Source organism: Scyliorhinus canicula, chromosome 7, assembly GCF_902713615.1.
Source record: "Scyliorhinus canicula chromosome 7, sScyCan1.1, whole genome shotgun sequence".
NCBI classification, from domain to species: Eukaryota; Metazoa; Chordata; class Chondrichthyes; order Carcharhiniformes; family Scyliorhinidae; genus Scyliorhinus; species Scyliorhinus canicula.
In genome coordinates, this window is record NC_052152.1 from 42,932,143 (window position 1) to 42,946,446 (window position 14,304).

General features: G+C 46.1%; 1 protein-coding gene across 3 annotated transcripts in view; it reads right to left on the reverse strand.

Moving 5' to 3' along the window:
• LOC119968901 (suppressor of tumorigenicity 14 protein homolog) overlaps positions 1 to 14,304 on the reverse strand; it is a 105,904-nt gene that overhangs the window by 35,710 nt on the left and 55,890 nt on the right. For all 3 annotated transcript variants that reach the window (XM_038801873.1, XM_038801874.1, XM_038801872.1), the window contains 3 exons: positions 13,437 to 13,570; positions 8,842 to 8,946; positions 3,217 to 3,324 (listed from right to left, as the gene is read on the reverse strand). In XM_038801873.1, the coding sequence (XP_038657801.1) occupies positions 3,217 to 3,324; positions 8,842 to 8,946; positions 13,437 to 13,570 (347 nt within the window). The remainder of the gene's footprint in view (positions 1 to 3,216; positions 3,325 to 8,841; positions 8,947 to 13,436; positions 13,571 to 14,304) is intronic.

Genomic DNA, 14,304 nt, shown 5'->3' on the forward strand with positions numbered 1-14,304 from the left:
ACACCAATCGCTACGACAGAGGCCAGGAGCTGAGGAGCCGTCATGGGCGGTGATAGTCCGAATGTATAAATTCCAGGAGGAGATGATTTCAAGATGGGCGAGGACAACGCGAGACTGCAGTTGGGAATGTCAGCGGATTCAAATATATCAGGACATTGGGGCTGACCTTGCCAAACGGCGGGCAGATTTTAACCGGGCCAAAGCAGTGCTTTTTCAGAATAAAGTCAGGTTTGGGTTGTTTGGGTTAACCGGCCAAACTCTGGGTGACTTTTAAGGAGAAGGAACATTTTTTACGATGCCAGAAGAGGCATATGAGTTTATTAAATAGCATATTTTGGAGGAGGGTTAATGGTGAGATTTCTTGGTTTTTGATATATTTGTACAATGTTTGCAATGTGGTTTTTTTGCACGTTAGCTTTTTCGATACTTTATTATGGTTGATGGGGTATGGTTCTGAGTCATGTGTGTTGGTGGGGGGAGGACGGGGGGTTGGGGAGGGGTTGGGGGTGCCTGAGGAGGTGCTCTCTGACTCCCCACCTCTATTGGGGGGGGGGGGTTAGTCTGGGCGATATGGATGGGGGCCTTTGTGTTTATCCCCAGGTGGAAGTTGCCATGCTGCATTAGACTTTCCAAAACGCATTACTTCACATTTGTCCAGATTAAACTCCGTCTGCCATTTCCCCGCCAAATTCCCCAACCGATTTATATCCTGCTGTATCCTCTGACAATTCTCATCACTATCCGCAACTTCACTAAGCTTTGTATTATCCGCAAATTTACTAATCAGACCAGATACATTTTCCTCCAAATCATTTATAGTGCAGCACTCTAGCACAGTGGATAGGACTGTTGCTTCACAGCTCCAGGGTCCTAGGTTTGATTCCCGGCTTGGGTCACTGTCTGTGGGGAGTCTGCACGTTCTCCCTGTGTCTGCGTGGGTTTCCTCTGGGTGCTCCAGTTTCCCCCCACAAAAACCGAAAAACGTGCTGCTAGGTAATTTAGACATGACCGAGCCAGTCCTGTATCTATGTTGCCAGCTCACCTCTGATCCCATGTGACTTTACCTTTTGTACCAGTCTGCCATGAGGGACCTTGTCAAAAGCTTCACTGGAAGCTCATGTAGACAACGGGGCAATTCTCCAATATTGGGCCTAAGTGCTCGCGCCGTCGTGAACGCTGTCGCGTTTCACGACGGCATGAACTGGGCCGGGGCATGACAGACTCTGGCCCCCACAGGGGGCCAGCATGGCGCTGGAGTGGTTCACGCCGCTCCAGCCTCCTTATGCAGCGCCAAACGGGCGCCGCATCAACCCGCGCATGCGCAGTTGGGCCGTGCCAACCTGCGCATGCGCAGCGGACTTCTTTAGCGCGCCGGCCCCAACCAACATGGGGTCAGTATTCAGGGGCCTGCTGTGCCAGAAAGTAGGCCCGGGGGGTGAGGGGAAGATGGGCCAGACCCCATTGGAGGCCCCCCCCCGGTGAAGGAGCCCCCCCCCCCCCCCCCCCACAGGCCGCTCCCCAACCGTTCCCGGTGAGTTCCCACCAGCAGCGAACAGGGGTGAATGGCGCTGGCGGAACTCTGTCGTATCATCCGGGCCGGAGAATCAGCGGCCCCGCCGATTCCAGCGGCCCGCGGTGTGCCAAACGCGTGGCGCAAATGGCGCCGATTCTCCGCACCTCGCAGAATCGCGCGCCGGTATCAGGGTGTCGTGGCGCGGTTGCGGTGATTCTCTGGCCCGGCGCGGGGCTCAGAGAATCGCCCCCAGCATCCTTCATCAATCATCTTCATAATTTCCTCAAAAATCTCGATCAAGTTAGTGCGACACGATCTGCCCTTCACCAAACCATGCTGCCTATTGCTAATAAATCCCTCTCCCTGGATCTGTAATGATTTGATTACCTGCAAATGCCTGCATTCCAAGCATTGTCCAGCATCTCTGACTTTGTCTATATAAATGTTTCTGGAGCATACCTCGCCATTCACCTGAGGAAGGAGCTGCGCTCCGAAAGCTCGTGTTTGAATCAAACCTGTTGGACTTGAACCTGGTGTTGTAAGACTTCTTACTGTGCTCACCCCAGTCCAACGCCGGCATCTCCACATTATCGCTAATAAGTCCATTTGTTTCCGAATGTGAGTAAATCCTGTCCTTTAGAACCTTCTCCAATAATTTCCTTGTCACTGATGTAAAGCTCACCGGCCTATAATTTCCTGGATTATTCCAGCTACCCTTCTTAAACAAAGGAACAACATTGGCTATTCTCCAGTCCACTGGGACCTCACCTTTAGCCAATGAGGATACAAAGATGTCTGTCAAGGCCCTAGAAATTTCCTCCCATGCCTCCCTCAGTATTCTGGGGCAATTTAATATAATAAATAACTTTTAAAATTCCTTAAATCTAAATTGTAGTTATTATTAATTCTGGATGATCGACGTTCCTAATAAATTATGAGGTTAGACTTGGGGAAAGTTGTTGCTGTAAAGCGGATTCATTCTACTCTACTGACTTTCCTTAAAATCTCATCATTTTATCACAAACTAAATCCTCTGTCAATTATTCTGGATGACAATGTGTTATCCCAAAACAATGCTTTTCTTTAATCCACTGCATTGCACATAACACTGCACATAACATCATAGACTTGAAGTTACTGTTTGCGATATTCCTGTGGTAAGGATTATTACTTTTATAATTTAAGATTATGAACAACAATACTCAGACACTGTATACTTTGTAGTTTCTTTAGAACTATCACTCCTGATGACTGATGCTGAGAAGAGCCTACCCATGAAATCTAATTCACGAGGTCTATTCAGCACGGTAGCACAGTGGTTAGCATTGTGCTTCACAACGCCACGGACCAGGATTCAATTCCCAACTTAGGTCACTTTCTGTGCAGAGCCTGCACATTTTTCCCGTTCCTCCCACAAGTCCCGAAAGACAGGCTTGTTAGGTGAATTGGACATTCTGAATTCTCCCTCTGTGTAACCGAACAGGCACCGGAGTGTGGCGACTAGGAGATTTTCCCAGTAACTTCATTACAGTGTTCATGTAAGCCTACTTGTGACACTCAAATATTATTATTAAAAGTTTCAGAAAAAATCATTTGCATTTAACTAGAAGTTAGCATAGCTCAATTTACACATACATTGACAAAAACTATTTCTGTGAAGTATTATAACAAAAATAGTGGAAATTGGATTTAAAGCACTTAACCTGCTCTTGTGCAGTTCAGTTCATCACTTTCATCTCCACAATCATTTATTCCATCGCATACAGATTCATGGAGAATGCAGTTTCCACTTGGGCATGTGAAGTAACAATCTATAATTTTAACAAACAAAATGACAACTGATTTATTAGCATTAGCAAAATTGGAAGTCAAGAAGCAAAGCCAAAGTAAGTGCAAATTATTCAGAGTTGGTTTGCCCATCTTAATGAATTATTTCATGAAATCTTGAGATTATCGTCAGTGGTTTGAAGTAAATGCAAATAAGAATTAGAAAAGATTTATACTATCGCACATGTCAAGATCTAATCCTCTGTGTGCAGATAAATAGGTAAGAGTAGGAGTGCAAGTAGAAAAGTCCATTAAAAGGAAAAATAGGTTTTTGAATTTTACAGGTAGCAACACTGAATATAAGGGGCCTCACGGTAGCATGGTGGTTAGCATCAATGCTTCACAGCTCCAGGGTCCCAGGTTCGATTCCCGGCTGGGTCACTGTCTGTGTGGAGTCTGCACGTCCTCCCCGTGTGTGCGTGGGTTTCCTCCGGGTGCTCCGGTTTCCTCCCACAGTCCAAAGATGTGCGGGTTAGGTGGATTGGCCATGCTAAATTGCCCGTAGTGTAAGGTTAATGGGGGGATTGTTGGGTTACGGGTATACGGGTTACGTGGGTTTAAGTAGGGTGATCATTGCTCGGCACAACATCGAGGGCCGAAGGGCCTGTTCTGTGCTGTACTGTTCTATGTTCTATGTTCTATAAGAGGTTGAAAATAGAAATAGGGATGAATTTGTGTAAGACATCATTTAGGCCACAGCTAGAATGCAGCATGCCCATTACCAAAAGAACACAGTGATGATTCAGTATAATTTCCACTACGAATGAGGAGTGATAGTGAAAGGCTTGAAGAATTAGGGCATTTATATAGAACAGTTACATTTCATAGAGAGTTACAAAGTTACAAATACATTTTATACAATAAGTGATTCATTGTTTTGACTAGTTGGCAAGTTGGAAGCAATTGAGAACAAATAAGGGAAGGCAAGCTAGGGGTTATAACATAAAATTGAAGAGCAAGAGTATGGAATCATATCAGGAAATGGGACTAGAGTGGTTGAAAAGCTGACACCAGCTCAACAGAATGATTGGTTTAAATTTATGTTACAATTTCTAACAATTCTGGGTGTTAAACTTTCCCTCCATCATTTCCCCATCAAATTGCGTATATATGGAAACTCGCACACAGAAAGGGAAATCAGATGGTATCCAAAACGAAAGCAATGCAAAAGGAAAATTAGACGCAGCGTTTACTGGGTAGCCAGTCCAACTTGAGTTTCTCACTCCAGTTGACGTTGAAAGTTATCCATCTGGTATCTCAAGTCTTCCTTGAACAAAAGTAACCTACACTTAGCGTCATCTTGGTGAATCTCTGCTCTACACTCTTTAAGGTTTGGAACATTCCTCATTCATTCCTTAGACTCCATGTTGGTTGCTATTTACAAGTTAATGCTGCAGAGTGTCGTGTTATTCAACCTGGGGTAACACGGACTGCAACTGGATGCAGTTGTACTTGAAAGTAGACACCAAACTTTGATGTTAGTTCAATACGCTTTATTGAACTTCTTGAGCAGTGCACACAGCTTGCTGTGGGTTGACACTCTACTACTCTAAGTGAGCTAACTATAACTAACTGGACCAGACTAGCTCTGAGCCATGTGTAGAAGCTGCTAACTGACATATACACCCTGACTGTCACTACAGTTGTCACCAGTGGAAAGAAGCAGAGTGCTGATGTCTCATGTGTTTTATAGTGGGAAACCACCCTCTAGTGTTCTGCCTGGTGATTGGTTGTGTTCTGCTCTGTGTGTTGATTGGCTGTACTGGGTGTCTGTCACTGCCTGTCTGTATCTCATTATGTGCATGAGTGCATATCATGACATCCCCCCTTTTAAAAAAAAATGTTGTCAGTTGCTTGGAGTATATGCGAAAGTATGTACATGTATAACTATTTACATTAAATGGCGAGTGAATGAATATGTACATGAAAGGTGTCTGGCGTGCAGATTATTGTCTCCCTGTCCGGGTCAAAAAACGCTAGTACCAGAGCAGTAGTGAGCTTTGTCTTTAGCTCGAGCCACTCTGCTTGATGTGTAGGTAGCCACTGGAATTCAGTGGATTTCTTCACCAGATGCCTGAGAGCCGTGGTGTGTGAGGCCAGCTTGGGAATGAATTTTCCCAAGAAGTTCACCATACCGAGGAAGCGTAGTACCTCCTTTTTGTCTTCCGGGGTCTTCATGGCGTTAATGGCCTTGACTTTGTCCAAATCTGGTCGTACACCCTGCTGGGATATCTGATCGCCCAAGTACTTGATGGATGACATGCCAAAGGAGCACTTGGCCTTGTTCAGCTTGAGGCCGTTTGCATGAACATGTCGAAAGACTTGTTTGAGATGAGATATGTGTTGTCGGGCGTTGTGGACCATATGATTACATCATCTACGTAGACACGCACACCCTCAATGCCCTCCATCATCTGCTCCATGATCCTGTGGAAGATTTCAGAGGCTGAAACAATGCCGAATGGCATACGATTATAACAGTACCTGCCAAATGGTGTGTTGAACATGCAGAGCTTCCTGCTGGACTCATCCAGTTGTATCTGCCAGAAACCACGCGATGCATCCAGCTTTGTGAAGTATTTGGCATGTGCCATCTCACTGGTCAGTTCCTCCCGCTTCGGGATCGGGTAGTGTTCCCGCATTATGTTCAGGTTAAGACCTTTGGGAGCTATGCATATCCGCAACTCTCCTGAGGGCTTCTTCACACAGACCATTGAGCTGACCCAGTCAGTCGGTTCCATTACTTTAGAGATTATGCCCTGGTCTTGGAGCTCCTGCAGCTGTGCCTTTAAGTGTTCCTTCAGAGGAGCCGGCACCTGGCATGGTGCATGGATCACAGGCGTGGCATCAGGCCTGAGTAAGGTCTTGTGGCACTATGGCAGCATACCCATTCCACTAAACACATCTGGGTACTGCGCCAAGCTGTCATCAATGTCAGCCTGAAGATCCACATTGGAAGAAGACGTGGCATGGACTCGCTGTACAAGGTTGAGTAGCTTGCATGCATGGGCACCAAGCAGAGATGCCTTGTCAGGCTTGACGATTTCGAATTACAGTGTGGCATTGATGGCCTTGTTGGAGACAAACAGATGACAAGATCCTAATGCAGTTATGGCATTACCATTATAATCGAGGAGCTGGCAGGCTGGCGGAAACATTTTGGGTTGCTTTTTAATGCAGTCAAAATCAGCTTGAGAGACAGGATTGGCTGAAACACCAGTGTCCAGCTGGCGAACTGGTTAACGTGTATGACAGCACGCCATTCATCTGCAGAATCCACACTGAGGATAAATAGGCGTCTTGCTGAATTTGAGGAGGCATACTCACATGTAGTGATGATGCCCACACGATATGGAATCTCCAGGCAGTCTCCTCTGGATCCGTAGTGCTACCAGGATTAGAATCCAGTAGACCTTGCTGAACACATCGAACACGTTTGCGTTGGAAATGGGACCGCTGGCCCTTGACCGGTGGTGCAGACCTGCACAAGGCTGCATAATGTCCAGGCATCCCACAATTTAAACATCGCCTGCCTTTTGCAGGGCATTGCCGCTTTAAGTGGGCGGTGCCGCAGGCCGGGCACATCATGATGTTGACGTCGTTACGTTCCGTGCGTTGTCACACATGCGCAGTGCGGTCAGCCGACGTTCGCAGCTGCGCAGTGTGGTCTTCGGCCGCTTCGTTCTCCCGTTCGTATTGCGCATGCGTGGGGCCCCAGGAAAAGCGCGCGAAATGGCCGCTTTCATATATACTGAGGCGCTGCATCCGGGCGATGGCCTGTACACTCTCTGCCTCGTGGGAGGCAAGTTGTTCATGTTCTGCCGATTGGAAACGGGAGTACCGATTTCTCGTCTGTTCATGCACTTTACACATCTTGATTGCGAGTGGCAGGGTCATGTTTTTAATTTTGAGGAGTTGTTCCCGCAAAGAATCGGAGTGCACCCCAAACACGATCTGATCCCTGATGATGGAATCAGCGGTGTCACCATAATTGCAGGACTGCGTTTATATACGGAGCTAAGTTATAAAGGATTGGAAAGGTTCATCCTTACCCTGAAGGCGTTGCTGGAAGACATAGCGCTCAAAGGGACTGGTTTAGCACAGGGCTAAATCGCTGGCTTTTAAAGTAGACCAAGGCAGGCCAGCAGCTCAGTTCAATTCCCGTACCAGCCTCCCCGAACAGGCACCGGAATGTGGCAACTAGGGGCTATTCACAGTAACTTCATTTGAAGTCTACTTGTGACAATAAGCGATTTTCATTTTTTTTCATTCATTTCATTTCATTCAAAGCTCTCGTTTGTTTCGACTTCACTGACTGTCAAACTTCGGTCAAACGGTCTTGAATTTGGTCTTGTCCTCGCCGGTAAAAGTAAGCGAGTTGAAAATCTGGATGGCTTGGTCCCCCACAGTCGATAGGAGCAGCACGATTTTTCTGGCATCGGACGCATCCTCGAGGCCTGAGGTCTCAATGTAGAAAAGGAACCTCTGCTTGAAGGCCCGCCAGTTGGCGCCAAGATTGCCGGAGATCCGTAGCTGTGGAGTGGCCTGGATCTTCTCCATGCCGCTGGAAGGCACTTGCTGGTCATCACTGAATCACTCGAGGTAAACCACTGAGATAAAGTAGACTACAGGTACCATGTTGTGTTATTCACCCTGGGGTAACACGGACTGTGACTGGATGTAGTTGTAGTTGAAAGTAGACACCAAACTTTGATGTTAGTTCAATACGCTTTATTGAACTTCTTGACCAGTGCACACAGCTTGTTGTGGGTTGACACTCTACTACTGTACTTACTATAACTAACTGGACCAGATTAGCTCTGAGCCACGTGTAGAAGGTGCTAACTGATATACACACCCTGACTGTCACTACAGTTGTCACCAGTGGAAACAGGCAGAGTGCTGATGCCTTGTGTGTTTTATAGTGGGCAACCACCCTCTAGTATTCTGCCTGGTGATTGGTTGTGTTCTGACCTGTGTGTTAATTGACTCTACTGAGTGTCTGTCACTGCCTGTCTGTATCTCATTATGTGCATGAGTGCATATCATGACACAGTAAGTTCTCATGTTTACGGTGGATAACGGAAGTGATTACTTTACCAATTACTGATAACCATACCGAAACTGACGGGTTTATAAAAGCAAATTACTGCGGATGCTGGAATCTGAAACAAAAACAGAAAATGCTGGAAAATCTCCGGTCTGTTAGCATCTGTGGAAAGAGAACAGAGCCAACGTTTCGAATCTGGATGACTCTTTGTCCTCTAGGACAGTTTTGCTATTCTTGAAAAATAGGTAACATATATCTAAACCTTATAAACTCCCTTATAATGACAGCACCTCACAAATTGCATATTTTGACTCTCTTTTAGTTATGTATTAAGTTTGCATCTCATATTATTTGTAAATACAATTCCAATTTGCACAATTTATGTGTAGTTTACAATTCAGTTGGTGAAAATAAAGAACTGTTAAGATGAAAAGTAAATGGGAAAACTTACTGCACTTAGTTTCGTCACTGCCATCCAGACAATCTCTCCATCCATCACAATGGTTCTTCAAAGAAATACATGATCCATCCTTGCACTTAAATTGGTTTGGGCATGCTAATCAAATGATAAAATTGAGTAGTTCTGGTAAAAAAAAATGAATTATTGATTTCCCCCCCCAAAATAAAATGGACTTTCTCGAAGAACTAGCATGGTATTTGCTTCCTTAATCTTGTCATGGTGGAAAAGGGTTTAAAATCCAGCTTTGTTCACAGAAACCATTTCAGTATTAAGCAATGCCAGGTGTAACTACTGCCAGCACAATTAAGTGCACAGTAAATCTTTCTTTTCGACCTCATACTAAATCTTAGAAGGCTGCATTGCTCTGGCACTTTCCCATTCTCCCATCAGTTACCAAGTAGCCTCTGAGTGACATAGTAAATTTGGGGCTAGCTTTCTACTGTGCAGTCATGTGCACTAGGGGTTGGTGCAAGACAGCTCAAATTCATTTTAGGCTGAGGAAACTTCCACGCCATCATTGTGGACTGGATTTAAATCCACATCCAAGTCATAAAAAATCATTTTATTATTGGCAATGGATTCAGTTGCTGATGCAGATGGTTTTTATTACAACATCAGCACTTCGCTCAGTTGGAATCACGCTTCTCTCGGTCAGAGGGTGGTTGGTCCAAGAACAAGAATTCGCAACAAAAATTGCATGTGTCTTCAGAAGGGTTGATTCCCAGTGGGTCAGAATGGAGGAGCGTTTGTGCACAGGGTCAGGATTGAAGGCGCTAGCAACAGTGCCGTTCCCGACAGTCCTGGGGAAATACTCAGGGAATCCGGTAGTAATAGCTTTGTTGAGAATTTGGAGGCAGTTTCGCCAGCACTTTGGGTTGGGGACAGGGTCAAGGGAAATGCCGATTCAGGGGAACCATAGATTTGAATTTTCAGAGATGGGAGGAGGAAGGAATTAGGACACTAAAAGATTTGTTTCTTGGGGGTCGTTTTGCAAGATTGAAGGAGCTGGGAACGAAGTGTGGGCTGGAGCAGGGGGAAATATTTAGATACATGCAGTTTCAAGACTTTGCCAGAAAGGAAATACAGAGCGTCCCAGTGGAGCCGGCTTCCACATTGCTAGAGGAGATGCTGACGACAGGGGAACTGGAGAAGGGGGTAGTGTCGGCGGTTTACGGGGCTATTTTGGAAGAGGAGAAGGCACCCCTGGAAGTGATCAAGGCAAAGTGGGAGGAAGAGTTGGGAGAGGGTATGGAGGAGGGGTTTTGGTGTGAGGTGCTCTGGAAGGTAAACGCCTCCACCTCGTGTGCGAGGTTGGGGCTGATACAGCTGAAGGTGGTATATAGCGCACACCTCACAAGGGCGAGGATGAGCCAGCTGTTTGAGGGGGTAGAAGATGTGTGTGAACGTTGCGGGGAGCCCATCAAACCACGTTCATATGTTTTGGTCCTGTCCAAAGTTGGAGGATTACTGGAAGGAAGCTTTTAGTGTCATCTCTCAATTGGTGCATGTGAAACTGGACCCAGGCCCTCGGGAGGCCATATTCGGGGTGTCAGAGCAGCCGGGGTTGGAAATGGGTGCAGAGGCAGATGTTGTAGCCTTCGCCTTGTTGATCGCCCGAAGGCGGATCCTGTTGGGATGGAAATCAAACTCTCTACCCTGTGTCCTGGCATGGCGGGGGGGTGACCTGCTGGAATTCTTAACTCTTGAGAAGGTCAAATTTGAACTGAGCGGAAGGATGGAGAGGTTCTACAATTCATGGGCGTTATTCATTATGCACTTTCGAGAATCGGATTACATCGAACATTAGGTGGGGGGGTGGGGGGAGAGTTGGGGGGAGGGATCTGTATGTGTTAATGATGACTATGGGTGATTCCTTATTCCTTTTTGTTATTTATTTATGTTAACATGCGGGCTAATGTTTGGGGTTTGGTGGGAGGATGGAATTGTTGTTATTGATATGGGGATCGACATTACATTCGTTACTGTTTATTATTTATTGCTGGCGGGTGTAAATTTGGAAGAAAATGTGAAAAAGGAGAATAAAATTTAAATTGCATTTGTCTGAATCAGAGGGGTCAAGTCATTCAATTCAATATAAATAGTCTGTGGGATTGGAATTAATTATGTTTGATTGACAACTTCCAAGTTATCGCTCTCAATTGAGGCGCCCAAAGTGTTACAATTTTGCGGGATCAACTGCGCAGAGTATGCATTTGTCATGTTCGCCTCTGGTGCCTAGAGGATGCCAAGTGATCCATCCAGTTTGACTCCTATAGTTTTTCCTTGTGGTTTTGTTATAACTGAGTGGCTTGCCAGGCCATTTCAGAGGGCACTGGATCTGGAGTCACATTTGGCAAAACCAGGTAAGGACAGCAGATTAGTTTCCCTAAAGGACACTGATGAACCAGGGTGTTTATGACAATCAAGTCGTTTCAAGTCACCATTACGGATGCTAACATTTTATTGATCCTAACCTTTTATTCAAGATTTATTTAATTAATTAAATTTTAATTCCTTGGCTGCCGTGGTGAGATTTAAATTCATATCTCCAGGCCTTTGCATTACTATTTCAGTAGCAGGACTACTATGCAATCATGTTCAAAACCATATTCAAAAATGGACTGCTGTAATTTTTCCATGCTCAGAAACAGTACTGTGCATGTATAAAAACGGGGTATTTGCAACTGACCCATGTTGTAATGCATTTAAATTAGCTTAACAGGTAGGGCCAAACATGGGGGAATTTGAGAGGAGGGTTGGGCTTTGGAGCAGAAATCCAGTGTGTACAGCTTTCAGCTCTATTCTGCTGCCAAAACAAATTACACATTGAAATTAGGGAAAAGACAGCATGGATATCTATGCCAATGTATTTTGATTAACGTAAATTATTGAGGCGGCATGGTGGCACAGTGGTTGGCAGTGCTTTTTTAAAAAATGAGTTTTATTACAAGCATGTATTAAAACAGGTTACAGTGAATAAACACCCCGGGAACATACTTCCCAACAATCAACTATACAGTCTGTACAGGTTTTTCCTCTTTTTCACCCCCCCCCCCCCCCCCCCCCCCCCCCCCCGCGACGAACAGCCCCTCAATCACGGTTGCAAACATCTCCCACCTTTCCTCAAACCCCACCTGAAGAGCCCCTTAACTCATACTTTATCTTCTCGAATCACAGGAAGTCGTACAGGTCACCCAACCAAGCCGCTAACCCCGGAGGCAATGCCGACCGCCACTCCCGCAAAATTTGCTGCCGTGCAATCAGAGAGGCGAAGGCCACGACATCGGCCTTCCTCCTCTCCATGAGCTCCAGCTTCTCTGAAACCCCAAATATCGCCACCAAAGGGTCCGGGTCCACCTCCTCCTCCACTATCCTGGATAAGACCGGGAACACCCGCCCAGAATCTTCCAAATTTTTTGCAACCCCAAAACATGTGCGTGTGATTCGCTGGCCCCCGCCCACACCTCTCAGACTCATCTGCTACCCCCTGAAAGAACCCACTCATTCTGCCCGAGTCAAATGCACCCTGTGCACCACCTTAAACTGGATCAGGCTCATCCTTGCACACGAGGAGGTCCCATTTACGCTACTCAGTGCCTCACTCCATACTCCCCAATTGATCTCCATTCCCAACTCCACTTCCCATTTCTTCTTGATCTTCACCACCCGCTCTCCCACCTGCACGCCCAGCCACTTGTATATGTCCCGAATTCTTCCCTCCCCTTCCACATCCGGAAGCAGCATTCGCTCCAGCAGCGTGTATACTGGCAACCTAGGGAACCCCCTCCAGACCTTTCGCGCTAAGTCCCTAACCTGCAGATACCTGAACTCGCTCCCCCTCAGTACCTCTACCCTCTCCCTTAACTCCTCCAGACTGGCAAACCCTTCCTCCAAATACAGATCCCTCACCTTAACCAGCCCCATTTCCCTCCACCTCGTGTATACAGTATCCACCTCCTGGCTCGAACTCATGATTCTTGCACAGTGGCGTTTGCACCGACATCCCTTCCACCTTATAATGTCTCCTCAGCTGATTCCATATCTTCACTCTGTCTGCACACCGGGCTCCTTGAAAACCTTCTCGGGGCCATTGGCAACGCTGTCGTCATCATAGCCCTCAAACTAGACCCCTTACAAGATTCCCCCTCCATCCTAACCCACTCTACACCTTCTCCTTCCCACCACCACTGCACCTTGTCCACATTCGCTGCCCAATAATAATGAAGCAAGTTCGGCGGCAACACCACTCCCCTACCCCTACCCCCCCCCCCCCCCCCCCCCCCCCCCCGGGCCATGGTTAGCAGTGCTGCCTATGGCGCTGAGGACCCGAGTTCGATCTCGGCTCTGGGTCACTGTCTGTGTGGAGTTCGCACATTCTCCCCGTGTCTGCTTGGGTTTCACCCCACAACCCAAAGAGGTGCAGGTTAGGTGGATTGGCCATGCTAAATTACCCCTTAATTGGAAAAATAAATAATTGGGTACTCTTAAATTTGTTTAAAAAAGCATAAATTATTAAATATCCCTTTTTTGTTCTGATAAATTATCATTCCTCCAAATCAGTACTTTAAAATAACAATTCAACTTACGATCCTCGTAACTGAAGGCTTTGTACTGCAAGGAAAATCCTTTGTGGGTGATTGATTGATCGGAGTGAAACTTAATTTTAACAGATCTTCCATAAATCTTGCTGAAGCCACCTTCAGTTATTCGATTACAGTATCTACAAAACGAAAGCGGAGATTAAATTCAATTCAATTCAGTAAATTACAATGCTGTAAATGCAGTAATTTTGGACTTATAGTCGGCCTATCTGCTCATTGCGCTAAATCGCTGGCTTTTAAAGCAGACCAAGCAGGCCAGCAGCACGGTTCGATTCCCGTACCAGCCTCCCCGGACAGGCGCCGGAATGTGGCGACTAGGGGCTTTTCACAGTAACTTCACTGAAGCCTACTCGTGACAATAAGCGATTTTCATTTCATTTCATTTTCATTTTCATATTACTGTACTCCATGTAATCTGATTATTTCTAGGTTAAATCAAGTGGATGATTGATCATTTAGAACCAAGTGGGTTGAACACATCATGTGAGCTTGTTTCCAACTATGACTTTGACATGTAATGCAGACTCACCGACAAGTTTTGCAGCCTAGTTGCTATCAGTGTGACGATGCTTGAAATCCCAGTAATGAAAATATCAACAGTGAAACACCGAGCAATAATGTTGATGGGGAGGTGGGGGAAGAGAGACTGCCTTTATCCAGTTTTGCTGATGTCAGCACTGTATGCCTGGATGTGTTTCCAGCAACTCCCATTTGTGTACCCACTCTATTTCAAAGTTAAAGTTGACCACAAACCACCTTTGCACTGCAATGAAGCAAGAACCATCAATAAGATTGTTTCAATAGGGGCAATACAGTGGCACAGTGGTTAACAGTACTGCGTCACGGCACCCAG